Source organism: Scyliorhinus canicula, chromosome 15, assembly GCF_902713615.1.
Source record: "Scyliorhinus canicula chromosome 15, sScyCan1.1, whole genome shotgun sequence".
Lineage (NCBI taxonomy): Eukaryota > Metazoa > Chordata > Chondrichthyes > Carcharhiniformes > Scyliorhinidae > Scyliorhinus > Scyliorhinus canicula.
In genome coordinates, this window is record NC_052160.1 from 58,317,622 (window position 1) to 58,331,466 (window position 13,845).

At 44.2% G+C, this 13,845-nt stretch overlaps 1 protein-coding gene across 2 annotated transcripts in view; it reads right to left on the reverse strand.

Annotated features, from left to right (window-relative positions):
- Positions 1 to 13,845, reverse strand: part of LOC119978427 (actin-related protein 2/3 complex subunit 1B-A-like) — a 46,623-nt gene that overhangs the window by 6,840 nt on the left and 25,938 nt on the right. For both annotated transcript variants that reach the window (XM_038820058.1, XM_038820059.1), the window contains exons 3-8: positions 9,113 to 9,217; positions 7,900 to 8,122; positions 6,238 to 6,345; positions 4,186 to 4,392; positions 1,259 to 1,334; positions 131 to 327 (exon numbers count right to left, since the gene is read on the reverse strand). In XM_038820058.1, the coding sequence (XP_038675986.1) occupies positions 131 to 327; positions 1,259 to 1,334; positions 4,186 to 4,392; positions 6,238 to 6,345; positions 7,900 to 8,122; positions 9,113 to 9,217 (916 nt within the window). The remainder of the gene's footprint in view (positions 1 to 130; positions 328 to 1,258; positions 1,335 to 4,185; positions 4,393 to 6,237; positions 6,346 to 7,899; positions 8,123 to 9,112; positions 9,218 to 13,845) is intronic.

Here is a 13,845-nt window from a genome sequence, read left to right on the forward strand (position 1 = left end):
ATGACGAGGAGAGTTGCAGATTTCACAATGGTGCGATGGGCAGAAGCAAGGCAAACAGAGCTCCATGTGGTGAAGTATGATGCAGTACATTTTAGGAGGATTTATTTGTCAGGAGCACCACACTCCTCACCTGATGCTGTTCTTATGCAGGGTCATAAGGTTGATGTTGTTGTCATCGGCTGACGCGTGTTTGTCCAGGTTCCTGAACTTCGCCAGAGCTGACAGTCCCTGCTGCACATTCTGTTTGGGAACATCCAGTTTCTTGCCGAATGTCACCGTATCTTTGGCAGTGTCGTAAGTGAACAGCACTGGGTAGCAGTCATGACCCTGGGAGAAGACAGCAGACACAAAATGAATCTTCAGTCCATTAAATTGCAACTTACTGACATCTAGGGTGAATGTTACAGTCGTGCTGCCCGAGATAACTTTCTGTTGATATGTGTGTATTCAAAACATTACTCCACCTCCCCCCACCCCGAGATGAGTCAAAATCTTAACGCTGGCGTTTATCGGCTTCAGCACCAACAGAGTACATACAACTCACACACTTCCTGTGCAGCTGAAGGTTTTATGGAATCATTGAGTCTTACACCACAAAGAACCTATTTGGCCCATAATGTCCCTTGTTAGCTCCTTGAAATAGCTATCCAATTAGACTCACCCCTCTCCCAGTGGGGCAGCACGGTAGCACAGTCCAAAGGTGTGCAGGTTAGGTGGATTGGCAATGCTAAATTGCCCTTGGTGTCCAAAAAAAAGGTTAGGTGAGGTTACGAGGATAGTGTGGGGATAGGGTGGAGGTGTGGGCTTGGGCAGGGTGCTCTTTCCATGGGCTGGTGCAGATTCGATGGGCCGAATGGCCCCCTTCTGCCCTGTAAAGTCTGTGATTCTATGTTCTTTCCCCACTGCTCTACACATATTTCCCCTTTCAAATATATTATCCTCCTCCATTGGAGACAGTTCCTCATTATTTACCAAAACTCTTCATAATTCACGAGACCTCCAAAAACCTTCTCTGTTCCAAAGAGAAGCATCCCTCCTCCTCCAATCTTTCCACATCACTGAAGTAGCTTAACCCGCCCACCATTCCAGTAACATCACCTCTGCACCCGTGACAAGGCCTTGCCATCCTTCTTGAAGTGTGAAGTATGTTTGAAAAGAATTTCCCTCCAAACAACTTGGATGTTTCAGTGGCATGTGGACAGAGCTACCAGATCCTGTTTGAGGGATGCAAGTGTATTCCTACTGCCACATGACTTACCGCTGCTACTAAACTGTTCTCGGTGATGAATGTAACAGTCAGGAGAGGTAGAGATTCTGTATCAAGGATAGCAACCCTGTCGGCAAGTGAAAATAACTTCAGTCAATAGCAAATACAGGAAAGAAAAACAATAAACATATTATCAGAACATCTAGATGCTGGAAAGCTCTGTCATAGGATTATTACAGGATACAAGGTGGCAATTCGGCCCATCGAGGCCATGTTGGCTCTTTGTTCCCACCATCCTTGTAGGCAGAGTGTTCCAGGGCATTGTAACTTGCTGCATTGTCCCCTCCTGCCTCACATCTCTTACCCAAAACCTTAAAACCCCACCCACACTCCTTGTTATGATATGTGGTCTATCCTATCTAGCCCTGACATACTCTTGCACAACTTGGTCAAATTTATTCTTAATAGTTTGTTGTCTTTTCTACCCCTCCCCCCTCCAGTCCACTTCTTCTATAGGGAATGACTCATGCTGTGGATGAGCTGTCCACTCAGACCCCAGCCAGACCATCATTCTTCACCTACGCTTTGACAGCTGCTCAACCTGGATATATCACAGCTGGGGTCAATTCTATCCTTCACCAACATCCACTCACCCACTTTGCAGTGTAGGATGCAGTGTAGGATGCATCAAATAGTGCCCAGGAGCAGGGCCCCTTCTGAGGCCAGGCATACTGTGGTCTACTGTAATGCTCCTCATCTCAGCTACAATTGGTTAACTCAGCAGTGAGTAGAGTAGAGTAGAGTAGGGACCAGGAACGCTCCTAGTCCTCATCGTTCAACAGCACAATGGACTGTACAACTACCCAGGGGCCAGGTTTGAAGAGAGAACAATGTTATATATAACCACAACTCGAAAAGCAGCTAGGTACTGTCACAAACAATGTGCTTTAATCATCAATAGTAACGGAGTTAGCCACCCACCAGCTATTAATTTCAGGCGTGGAAGACCACGGCATGTGCCTGGATGCGGAGGCCAGTGGCTGGCCTCAGATTTGCCTTGCAGCTCGTTTAAATAATCTGGGCTAACCACACGCACCTGCTGCACTTCCACAGGCTGCCTTCCTGCAGCGTGTGAATTAAATTTGGGATGGTGGCCATGTTAGCGGCAGCCTCAAGTAAATGTCAAGCAGGAGAGGACGACACCTGAAGGGAGGAGCAGGTCAGAGCCAGCAGGATTGCTGTGGAGTGGGGAAAAATAATCCTGTTCTCCCTGGTTCCATATTAGTTTTAAATGAAATAGCTAAAATGATGGTGGCAGACAGTCCCTGCGCTGCACCCACTCCGGGTGAAGCCTTGCAGTACTAGCCTGAAGCCTACCTGCACTCTTGGGACATCAATTTATTGAGAGGTCGCTAAATGGCTGTTCGGCCCTCATTAACATATGCAAGGGTCCTTAACCGACTGTTTTAGGTGGCTTCTAGGGATGCCCGAGAAATTATCTAATTCTTTCAGGTCGGACGTCTTTGAGGAGTCCTCGGATGCGAGTTATACCCACAGTTACGTCAGAAAAATCGGCAAACCGAGGTCCATTTTCTAGCCCATAAGTGGCTGTGGTTTGTTAATAGAAAGTTCAGAATATCCACTAGATGTTTGATGATGTGCACTTTGTTCGGACATGCGTCGCTGCACAATCCCTTGTGAATCTATGGAATTCCTTGCCCAGTGAAGCAGTTGAGGCTGGTTTACAGGTGCAACAGGTGATTAAGAAGGCAAATGGAATTTTGTCCTTCATTGCTAGAGGGATGGAGTTTAAGACTAGGGAGGTTATGTTGCAATTGTAAAGGTGTTAGTGAGGCCACACCTGGAGTATTGTGTTCAGTTTTGGTCTCCTTACTTGAGAAAGGACGTACTGGCACTGGAGGGTGTGCAGAGGAGATTCACTAGGTTAATCCCAGAGCTGAAGGAGTTGGATTATGAGGAGAGGTTGAGTCGACTGGGACTGTACTCATTGGAATTTAGAAGGATGAGGGGGGATCTTATAGAAACATTTAAAATTATGAAGGGAATAGATAGGATAGCTGCGGGCAGGTTGTTTCCACTGGCGGGTGAAAGCAGAACTAGGGGACATAGCCTCAAAATAAGGGGAAGTAGATTTAGGACTGAGTTTAGGAGGAACTTCTTCACCCAAAGGGTTGTGAATCTATGGAATTCCTTGCCCAGTGAAGCAGTTGAGGCTCCTTCATTACATGTTTTTAAGGTAAAGATAGATAGTTTTTTGAAGATTAAGGGTTATGGTGTTCGGGCCGGAAAGTGGAGCTGAGTCCACAAAAGATCAGCCATGATCTAATTGAATGGCGGAGCAGGCTCGAGGGGCCAGATGGCCTACTCCTGCTCCTAGTTCTTATGTTCTTATGTAATCCCTGCTGTGAGCAGTACTGCTAATGGTTTAACATCAAAAGGTTTCCTGTGAATAGTTACTGTTGTCAGATAACCTTTAACCCTGTCACCATGTGACCACTATCAATGTATGTAGTGTAAAGGGCTGTGCACTAGTAGCCATTTGATGTTAACATGTGACTGTGGAATTATTTTTTTACATTTTTTTTTATAAATTTAGAGTACCCAATTAATTTTTTCCAATTAAGGGGCAATTTAGCGTGGCCAATCCACCTAGCCTGCACATCTTTGGGTTGTGGGGGCGAAACCCACGCAGACACGGGGAGAATGTGCAAACTCCACACGGACAGTGACCCAGAGCCGGGATCGAACCTGGGACCTCGGCGCCGTGAGGCATCAGGGCTAACCCACTGCGCCACCATGCTGCCACTGTGGAATTATTTGACACAATTTTCTACCTACATTTCATTCACAAAATAAACTCTATTGAGTGATGTTGTGAAAAATGTTTTTGATCATCAATGTGTGTTATCGATGGGGTTACCTGTATAAAATGTGCGTGAATTAAAATGGAGTCTTACGTTGTTTTCTTGTTGGCATCGGTGACACACACAGTGCTGTCATGGCTGACCCAGCCCAAACGGTTCCCACTGTCTGAGAAACAGACTCCATGAACCCAGCCTCCGGTTCCGCTGGACTCGAACATCAGCTCTCCAAAGGGCATCTTCGAACCCCATGGCGTGGGTGATGGTTTCTCCTCAACCTCCTTGATGTAGGCAGAGAACACCCTGGCAACAAAAGTGCGCAAGTGCAGTTAGAGCGCTGGTGACGAGGCTACATTCTTACAGCAAGTGACTGCCAACCCCTGTGCATTTGTGAGATTCTAACTGGACTTGGGGCTGTGGTAAATCCAAATATGCAACACTGGCTCCACTTCAAGAGGTTTCCACCACAGCTTCAATGCTGCTGACACTTCAAGGTGTTGATTTTAAAACCACAGACAGTAATAGAACTAGGTTAAGAGAACAGGGAAGCTTCAGCGATTTGTTGATCTTGCTTCCATGAACTGGCCATTCGTGGCATGTGATCCAAGGTGGTGAATAGTTTGTTCTGTGCAGCTTCACATACCCAGGTTTGACCCCGAGGTCTGTACTGAATACCCAATCAGCAGCAGCGGTTGAGGTCAATTTTCTTTCCCACCAGCCACCAGCATTCTGTCCCAAATGACTGAAACCAATTTTAACGGCCCCAATAACCTTTTGACCGAAATCAGATGAACTCGGCACAGCGGTGAGGATGAAATCCATTGTGTCACAGCACATGATGTAAAACAATTGTCCAGAGGGCGGAATAATATATTTCCGATACACACGCACATTGTTTTACATACTGGATAACCTATCTTTAACCAACGAAACTTAGGTCAGAGAGATAGGGAAGAGAAGGCAGTAGGAGAGAACGAATCACAGGGATACGAGTGGGCGACCAACAGCTAGAAATTATTTTGAAAACGGGAGACAGAGAGAGGGGAGACTGGAGCCAGCGAAACAAGAAACTTGGAAATTAGGAGCCAGGAGTTAGGAAGCCAAGGACAAGAAAAGCAAAATACTGCAGGTGCTGGAAATCTGAAATGAAAACAGAAAATGCTGGACAAACTCTGCAGGTCTGGCAGCATCTGTGGAGAGAGAAACAGAATTTTTGTTTTTTGAAATTTAGAGTTCTCAATCATTTTCTTTTCCCAATTGAGGGGCAATTTAGTGTGGCCAATCCACCTAACCTGCACATCTTTGGGTTGTGGGGGTAAGACCCACGCAGACATGGGGAGAATGTGCAATCTCCACACAGACAGTGACCCAGGTTGGGGAGCGAACCCGGGTCCTCAGCGTCGTTGGCAGCAGTGCTAACCACTGCGCCACCATGCCGTCCGAGAGAAACAGAATTAATGTTTTGAGTCTGGATAAGAGTTACCTGGACTTGGAACACTACTTGTTTTTCTCTCTCTACAGATGCTGCCAGGCCTGTTGAGCTTATCCAGCATTTTCTGTGTCCTCCCTGGCGTCCTAATCAATATTTATCCCTCACACAGCATCACAAGAGCAGATCATCTATATCATATTACTTTGCCTATTGTTTTCCAAAATTACGACAGTGACTATACTTTAAAGGTAATTGGCTGCAAAGTATTTCAAAATGGCTGGTGGTCTTTGAGAAGCACTAGAAAAATGAGAATCTTTTTGTCTTACCATTTTATCAAATGTACATCAGTTAACCTGCCTATGTTGCACCAGTGTAAGGTCACAGGTCCAACATCTGCATGCACTGAATCACTCTTTACTTACTATTAATTTAGCCAGATGTGGCTAGTAGCTAATGCATTGGATAGCAGCGCAGGTGCATAATTCACACGAGCACCCTGAGTGTATTCTGCATCAATACTAGAGACAGAGGCAGGTAGCGTGACAATGTGGATTCCTTGCAGATCTTGCTATTCACAAAGTGAAATTCACAAAGCAGGAACACTATCAATGAATTACATTTATAAAATCAAACGGTATGTGGAGAAAATATAAATTTTTCAATTTTCCCCAAACCTGCCTGAAATGATAAATGCGATGAAATCATGTGCATGTTACCTGCATTTGAAGTCAGAGGATCCAGCAGCCAACAGAACATTGTTGGGATGCCAATCCAGACTCAGTATGGTGGAACGAATTGGCTTCTTGATATGCTTGCAAACCCACCTGTAAAATATAAGCATGCAAGATCAAACCCTGATGGTGCAGAATGCAGACAATCCAGGTTTTCTTTGTGTGTTTCTTTCATTCCTTTCCGAGCGAGCACACACACCCACATCTACAAGTGAGAGTGCAGTTTGCATGGGCAATGGGCTTCTCCTTGACTACACCTCAGGGAGTAAAGCAGACACACTGCGAGGGCGTCAGTGTATTTGAACTCATAAAAATATTTTTTTTCCTTGTCCACCGGAGGAATATTGGTGCTGGGAAAGGGAACAGTTTCCTCTTCGAACACCGAGTGCCAGTAACAGATTTGATCGTGCTTGGTGCAGAGTAAATCATTTTCTACTCTGTTACTTCTAAGGTGGGGTGGTCCATGGCACATTCTACTTCTTTCCACCACCCCCCAGCCGGTTAGGAGTTAGGAAATAGTTAAATTCCCAGTACTTAAGTTAAAATTGGAGTTTTCATTGTCTAATGGGCTGCACCAATATATAAAGGGGATACAGGTAGCACTGCGGTGCTGTTGGAGAACATTTAAGAAACCAAGACCTACTTTCTGGTTCTTATTACAGTGTTACCATTATCACCCCCCACCCCACCCCCAAATTCTCTCCCTTAATTGGTTTAACAACTGCATTAATCGAGACCTTACGACCAGGAAACAATGAGAAGAGGGAGTTTCCACATCACATTAGAAGAATTTCACACTGGCAGATTCTTAGGAACACTGGACCTCACAAATAAAACTTGGAAGTGGATATTAAGGTTGTCAGGGTGAGGAATGTTAGAACTGGGAGATGGAAGATGCCCCCGATTTCAGATGCCAGTGTATTTAAATGTAGGGATAACATATTGATTACATCTGAAAATTTCATACTTCAAGCAATGCATTTCCCACGTCACTGTTTTACCAATGTCAGCTGTCCCTCAGCAAGTAGGAATCTTGCTTCTGAGTCAGAAAATTGTGGATTTAACTCTCACTCCAGGGAAATTATCGAAGTTAGTGCAGTATCAAAGATGTGCTACATTGTTGGAGGTGCCTTCTTTTGGGTGGAGATGTCAAACCAAGGCACCCTTTCTCATCTAAAATGTGGATGTAAATGATCCCAAAACACTATTCATAGAGGAGACGTTCTCCCTGGATCCTGGCTAATAGGGGCTTTCCGCAGTAACTTCATTTGAAGCCTACTTGTGACAATAAGCGATTTTCATTTCAATATCCATCACTCCTGCAATGTCACAAAAACTTGATTTGTTTTATCCCTTTGGTGTATATGGGATCACACTGTGCACACATTGGCTGCCATGTTTCTTACTTTACAATTAGGGATTACACATCAAAAAGTACTTAATTGGCTGTAAAGTTCTTTGAGTTTGTGTAAGGTGCTATCTACATACAAGCCTTTAGTGTGATATTAGCCAGTTCCCACGCCAGCCATTGTCCAATCTCTCAGCATTGCTGACTTACTGTCTAATGGAGGCTGCTGGGTGCCATGAGTCACTATCTGATACCTGATCTCTGAGATTCATTTCCCAGTCCAGTCGCTGCAAGCTTACCAATCATTGTCCTGCTCAAAGTAGCAGATGGAAATCAGCCGTGATCCGCTGCCCACCGCAAACTTGTTTTCCTTTGGTGACCACTTCACACATCTGGCTGCACGGTTGATTCTTAGGATGACAAGAGTTGGCTTCCAAACATTGCCCTTCAGGGACCAGACATAGGCATTACGGTCAGTCCCACAGGTCACAATGCGATTACTCTCCGGAGCCCAGCCAATCCCTAATTTAAGAACAAAGACATTGGATTGGATTGACCACAAAGTATATAGAACACAGATTCTCAAGGGCATCTTACAGTTTTCATTATACCTGCACCAAGAAAACCCATCAACAGTAAGCAGGACTGAGTGAAAGCAGGAAAAATGAAGGCCATTAGGCAGTCACTAATAAATCCAATAAAGAATTGAGCAGAAACTTCTTCACCCAGAGAGTGATGAGAAAGTGCAACTCTACCACGTTCAGCAGTTGAGGTGAACAACACAGATACAATTAAGGGGAATCTAGATAAGTGCACGAGAGGGGAAATAATAGATGGGTGTATTGATCAGGTTCGATGTAAAGGGATGGATAGAGGCTCCTGTGGAACATAAATACCAAGTGCAGATATTTGAGTCAAATGGCCTGTTTTTGTATTATAAACTCTAAGTAATCCTGTGCATCCAAGCTGGTTGTGTACAACGAAGATCTGCCTGAACTGTTGACACGACTTGCCTCATATTGGATTTGGATTGGATTTTGTTTATCGTCATATCAGGTTATTCCCGTACCAGCCTCCCCGAACAGGCGCTGGAATGTGGCGACTAGGGGCTTTTCACAGTAACTTCATTTGAAGCCTACTTGTGACAATAAGCGATTTTCATTTCATTTCATTTATTAGGCATTTCTATTTTACAGTTTACTGAAGTGCGTATAATATAATACAGCAACTAGTGGGAAATCCCTGTCTTGATCATTATTTTGGGGTATATTTTGCATCAGCCCCCTTTTCTCCTATAGTATAAATTGTTGCGCAATTTTGAAATTTGGCATTCTTGCATTTGTCTTGATGAGTGCAAAATGAAAAGCTTCAACAACATGTCTCTCTTTCCAGCAATATTCAAATTCTGTATTTCATAATTGATGAACCATTAAGATATGTGTCTGTCCTGAACGTGGTGAATGTGCATGACCACTGAGATCTTGTATTCCAGAATAAAGTACGGTGTCTCACCTGTCACATGCCCACTATGCTCCTTCAACTCGTGAATCCTGCTCCACTTGGACCCTTCTTTCTTGTAAATGTGGACCTCATGGTTGTTGGGACAAATAGCAATTTCTGTGGAAGCAATGGGGAAACGTAAACCATGTGACAAGGCTAAAATAACAAGTCAGGAACCCTCATGTGAAAGAGTTCAAATACATCTGGAAAGGTATTGAAATCCAGAAAGTTAAAAGTAAGAAGAGAATTGTTTTTACCTATTTGACCATCCCGTCTATTTGTAAGATTCTGTCTAGAACAGCTAATATGAACATAATGCTGTGGAAGATAACAACTTAGTGTCATAGAGGGAATCGTTATCATGGGCCCAGGAGGTAATTAAATCTATTCCTGGAATCATTTGAAGGACATGGTGAGAAGATAGTTTGCTTGGGCTGTTTAGCACACTGGGCTAAATCGCTAGCTTTGAAAGCAGACCAAGGCAGGCCAGCAGCACGGTTTGATTCCCGTAACAGCCTCCCCGAACAGGCGCCGGAATGTGGCGACTAGGGGCTTTTCACAGTAACTTCATTGAAGCCTACTCGTGACAATAAGCGATTTTAATTTCATTTTGTTTCATTTAATCATCAAAATGGTGCTGCCTTGTTGAGTGCAATGTTCTTAATAACAGCGAGAATGGGGAATGGAGTACGGTAGGAATGGGGGTGCTGATGGGGCTGAAAGGTTTCAAATCGTATTCTGTTTATTTTATAACGCTAAGTAATCGAGGCAAGAATTGGAAATAAAATCAAACAACAAATGGTAAAAAAAATTTAAAAACAGCCCGGGGGTGGTGGGGGGTGGATTTAATGGGGGCACAAAACAACCATTCTCTCAGTTTGCGTTGCTACCTCTGGTTGGATGTATTCCTGGAGATTTCATCATGGGACCTCCCACCACCAGCTGCTCTGTCCCATCAAAAACCCTCTTCTCTCCAACTGCAATATATTTACAATTAACTTAGAACAGTACAGCACAGAACAGGCCCTTCGGCCCTCAATGTTGTGCTGAGCAATGATCACCCTACTCAACCCCATGTATCCACCCTATACCCGTAACCCAACAACCCCCCCCCCCCCTCCCCTTAACCTTACTTTTTAGGACACTACGGGCAATTTAGCATGGCCAATCCACCTAACCCGCACATCTTTGGACTGTGGGAGGAAACCGGAGCACCCGGAGGAAACCCACGCACACACGGGGAGGACGTGCAGACTCCGCACAGACAGTGACCCAGCCGGGAATCGAACCTGGGACCCTGGAGCTGTGAAGCATTGATGCTAACCACCATGCTACCATGCTGCCCTCAAACAGTAAATAGCATTCAAATAAAGGCAAAAGCCCAACAATACCCCACTGATTTCTCCCCTCGGTTGCTTGCTTGGGGATTAATTTTTCCACTTCGGGTGGCTCCACGATAATCCCAGAGGGTTAGCGACCCTACACTATTGAGAATCTCAACAAATTTGCTGGGCTTTTATTGGTGCTTCCAATAAACTAAACGCATGCAAAGAAAAACCTATGTATTTCTTAGATGTACTTAGAAAATCCTGGCTTTTGGTAACCAGACTGCAAGATATTTTGGAGAGCAACAATTGAGACATGGGACTCAGCAGGAAAGGGTTACTGGTAAAATTCCCTTCTAATGACAAATGGCCTTTTTCTCTGTCATTAATGAACAGCTAAACAAATCATACTTCACAAAGGTCTGTGTTTATTCAACACCATTAATGGATCATTAACCATTTAGGAAATCAGGCATTCTCCCACTTTTGGCAAAAAAAAGGAATTCTGTGCTCTTAACTCTTAGCCAAGCATGTGCATGACTTCCTGTTGTTCAATCCCCTGTGCATAGTGCATATAGACCCACCCTCAAACATCATTCTCAAGCATAAATCGCTTGATATTTTACTGCCAGTGCACCAAATTTAAGGTTAATCTTTTCACTGGCACGATATAGAGATTTTCTGGTGTTCAAAACCACAATGAGCTCTGCAGTCCACTCGCCACGCTGTAAGAGTATGATTTTGCATGAAAGATGGCCTCAATGTGATCTGCATCCATTGCCAAGGCTACAGAGGGAGCTAGGGGAGCAGCAGGCGTTAAATAATGCACACATGGCACTGCGGTTGATTGCGTGATGCATTCTGCATGCTTCATAAGTCATTCTCAACCTGCAAATGAAAGCAGTTGTTTCAGAGATGTAAAATAATAATAATCACTTTTTGTCACAAGTAGTAGCCTTCAATGAAATTTACTGTGAAAAGCCCCTAGTCGCCACATTCCGGCGCCTGTTCGGGGAGGCCGGTACGGGAATTGAACCTGCGCTGCTGGCCTTGTTCTGCATTACAAGTCAAAACCAGCCCCGAAGCAAAGTGCTACGGATGCTGGAATCTGAAACAGGAAGAGAGGAGGGCGGAAACCCCCAGCAGCTCCAGCATCCACGAGGGGAAAAACACAGCCAACATCTCGAGTCATTAGATTCTTCATTTGAAGTTCTGACAAAGAGTCTAAGGGCCTCGAGGCACTGACTCGGTTTCCTCTCCTGGTAGATCTGCTGGGGCTTTCCAGCATCCTCTCGTATTTTAAAGGGCTGTTGTCCCCACATTGGGGGTATGAAGGTACAGGTTTGAACTCAGCGTTCCCAAAAAGCTCATCACATTGGATGTGCACATGGAACAAATTTATTATTAAATATCAAAGTTTTCTGGCGGCAGTGAGGTCACTGATTAGGTGCCACATTGTTTGTAGACTTTGTGAAGTATCTTTTTTTTTAAATAAATTTAGAGTACCCAATTATTTTTTCCAATTAAGGGGCAATTTAGCATGGCCAATCCACCTACTCTGCACATTTTTGGGTTGTGGGGGCGAAACCCACGCAGACACGGGGAGAACGTGCAAACTCCACACGGACAGTGACCCAGAGCCGGGATCGAACCTGGGACCTCAGCGCCGTGAAGCGGTTGTGCTAACCACTAGGCCACCGTGCTGCCCTTTGTGAAGTATCTTTAAAGGAACATCCAGATTCAGAATAAACCATATTACCCAATAAGATATTTAATTTATCATCTCCTGGATGTCTGAATATTCAAAAATGTTGCTAAAAAGTGAACACAGGTTGTCAAAGTGGTTCATCTTGCACTTCTCAGGACAAATGTAAGAATAAATCAGCCCCCTTTTCTCCTGTAGTATACATTGTTGCGATAGTTTGAAATTTGGTATTCTTGCATTTGTCCTGACGAGTTCAAGACCAGCATAGAGCATGGTACAGACCAATAGAATAATCCTGTCTCTCGCAATTTAGACAAGACACTCAGAGATCCTGTATGGTATAGCCCCATACTGTGGCAAGGAGTTCATCTGTATGGGTAGCTGATGGAAGGAGAGAAAATTGGCGAAAACTATTAGCCATGATTACAGAGTCGAACTCCACAATAGTTATTCAGGGAATCCTCATTTACTAAATCCCTAAATAAGCAACATTAGTAGAAAATAGATGTAAAAATATTCCTTCTAACTTTGTAGACCAGGGGTGGGCAAACTTTTCCGTGCAAGGGCCACATTCAGAAATTCACAATTTTAAAGTGCCGCATAGTTTATTATGTAAAATAATTACTTCACCCGGTTATGATTCTGGGCGCCTCATATAGAACACAGAACATAGAACAGTACAGCACAGAACAGGCCCTTCGGCCCTCGATGTTGTGCCGAGCAATGATCACCCTACTCAAGTCAACGTATCCACCCTATACCAGTAAGTAACCCAACAGTCCCCCCCATTAACTTTTTTTAAAAAAAAATTTTTTAAAAATGTTTTCTTTTTTTAAAAAAATGACTTGGTGGGCCGCATAAAGACCTTTGGCGGGCTGCATGCGGCCCACGGGCCGTAGTTTGCCCACCCCTGTTGTAGACTAAAATGCTGACAAAGTTGTATAAATATGAGGTTTATAAGATTGTTATGTTTTGGGACTCTCTGGGGAAGCATGGTGATGCAGTGGTTAGCACTGCTGCCTCACAGCACCAAAGACCCATATTCTGTCCCGAACCCAAGGTCACTGTCTGTGTGGAGTTTGCACATTCTCCCCGTGTCTGCGTGTGTCTCAACCCCCTAACCCAAAGATGTGCACACTAGGTGGACTGGCCACGCTAAATGTCCCTTAATTGAAAAAAATTGGGTACTCTAAATTTATTTTAAAAATGTTTTGGGCCTCTCTCTTTAGTTTAAGGTAAAATGGAGGAATGAAGAGACATGTGACCTGCTCTGAATTCTGCACAAAAAGCCTAGATGGCTTGATTGTTAAAGGTTAAAACAGAAGAAAGTGCAAATGTTTCACATCTCTAGACGATTAGAGTAGTTGTGCTGACTGTGGGAAGACTGTTAGTCGCCAATTGTCATAGGGAGGTGTTAGGAATGTCTGGTTTTATAAACGGTTACACTTTGAACTGCCTATGTAAGTCCAAGGTAGAATTGAGTCAGGAGGGGGTGGGAACACGAGGGTGGCTAATTAGCATTCCTACCTCGATACAAGATCCATGTGATCATGCTTTGGGAAGAGAAGCATGTATGGAAAGCCATTGTAGTATCGGGTTACAGGTTTTCTCAGATATCTGAAACAAGTCAGTTTGTAAGAATCTAAAAGAGAGCAAGAGAGAGAAAGCAGGAGATAAAGGCAGCTAGTTCAGCACCTAAAAATGGGAAAATGTTG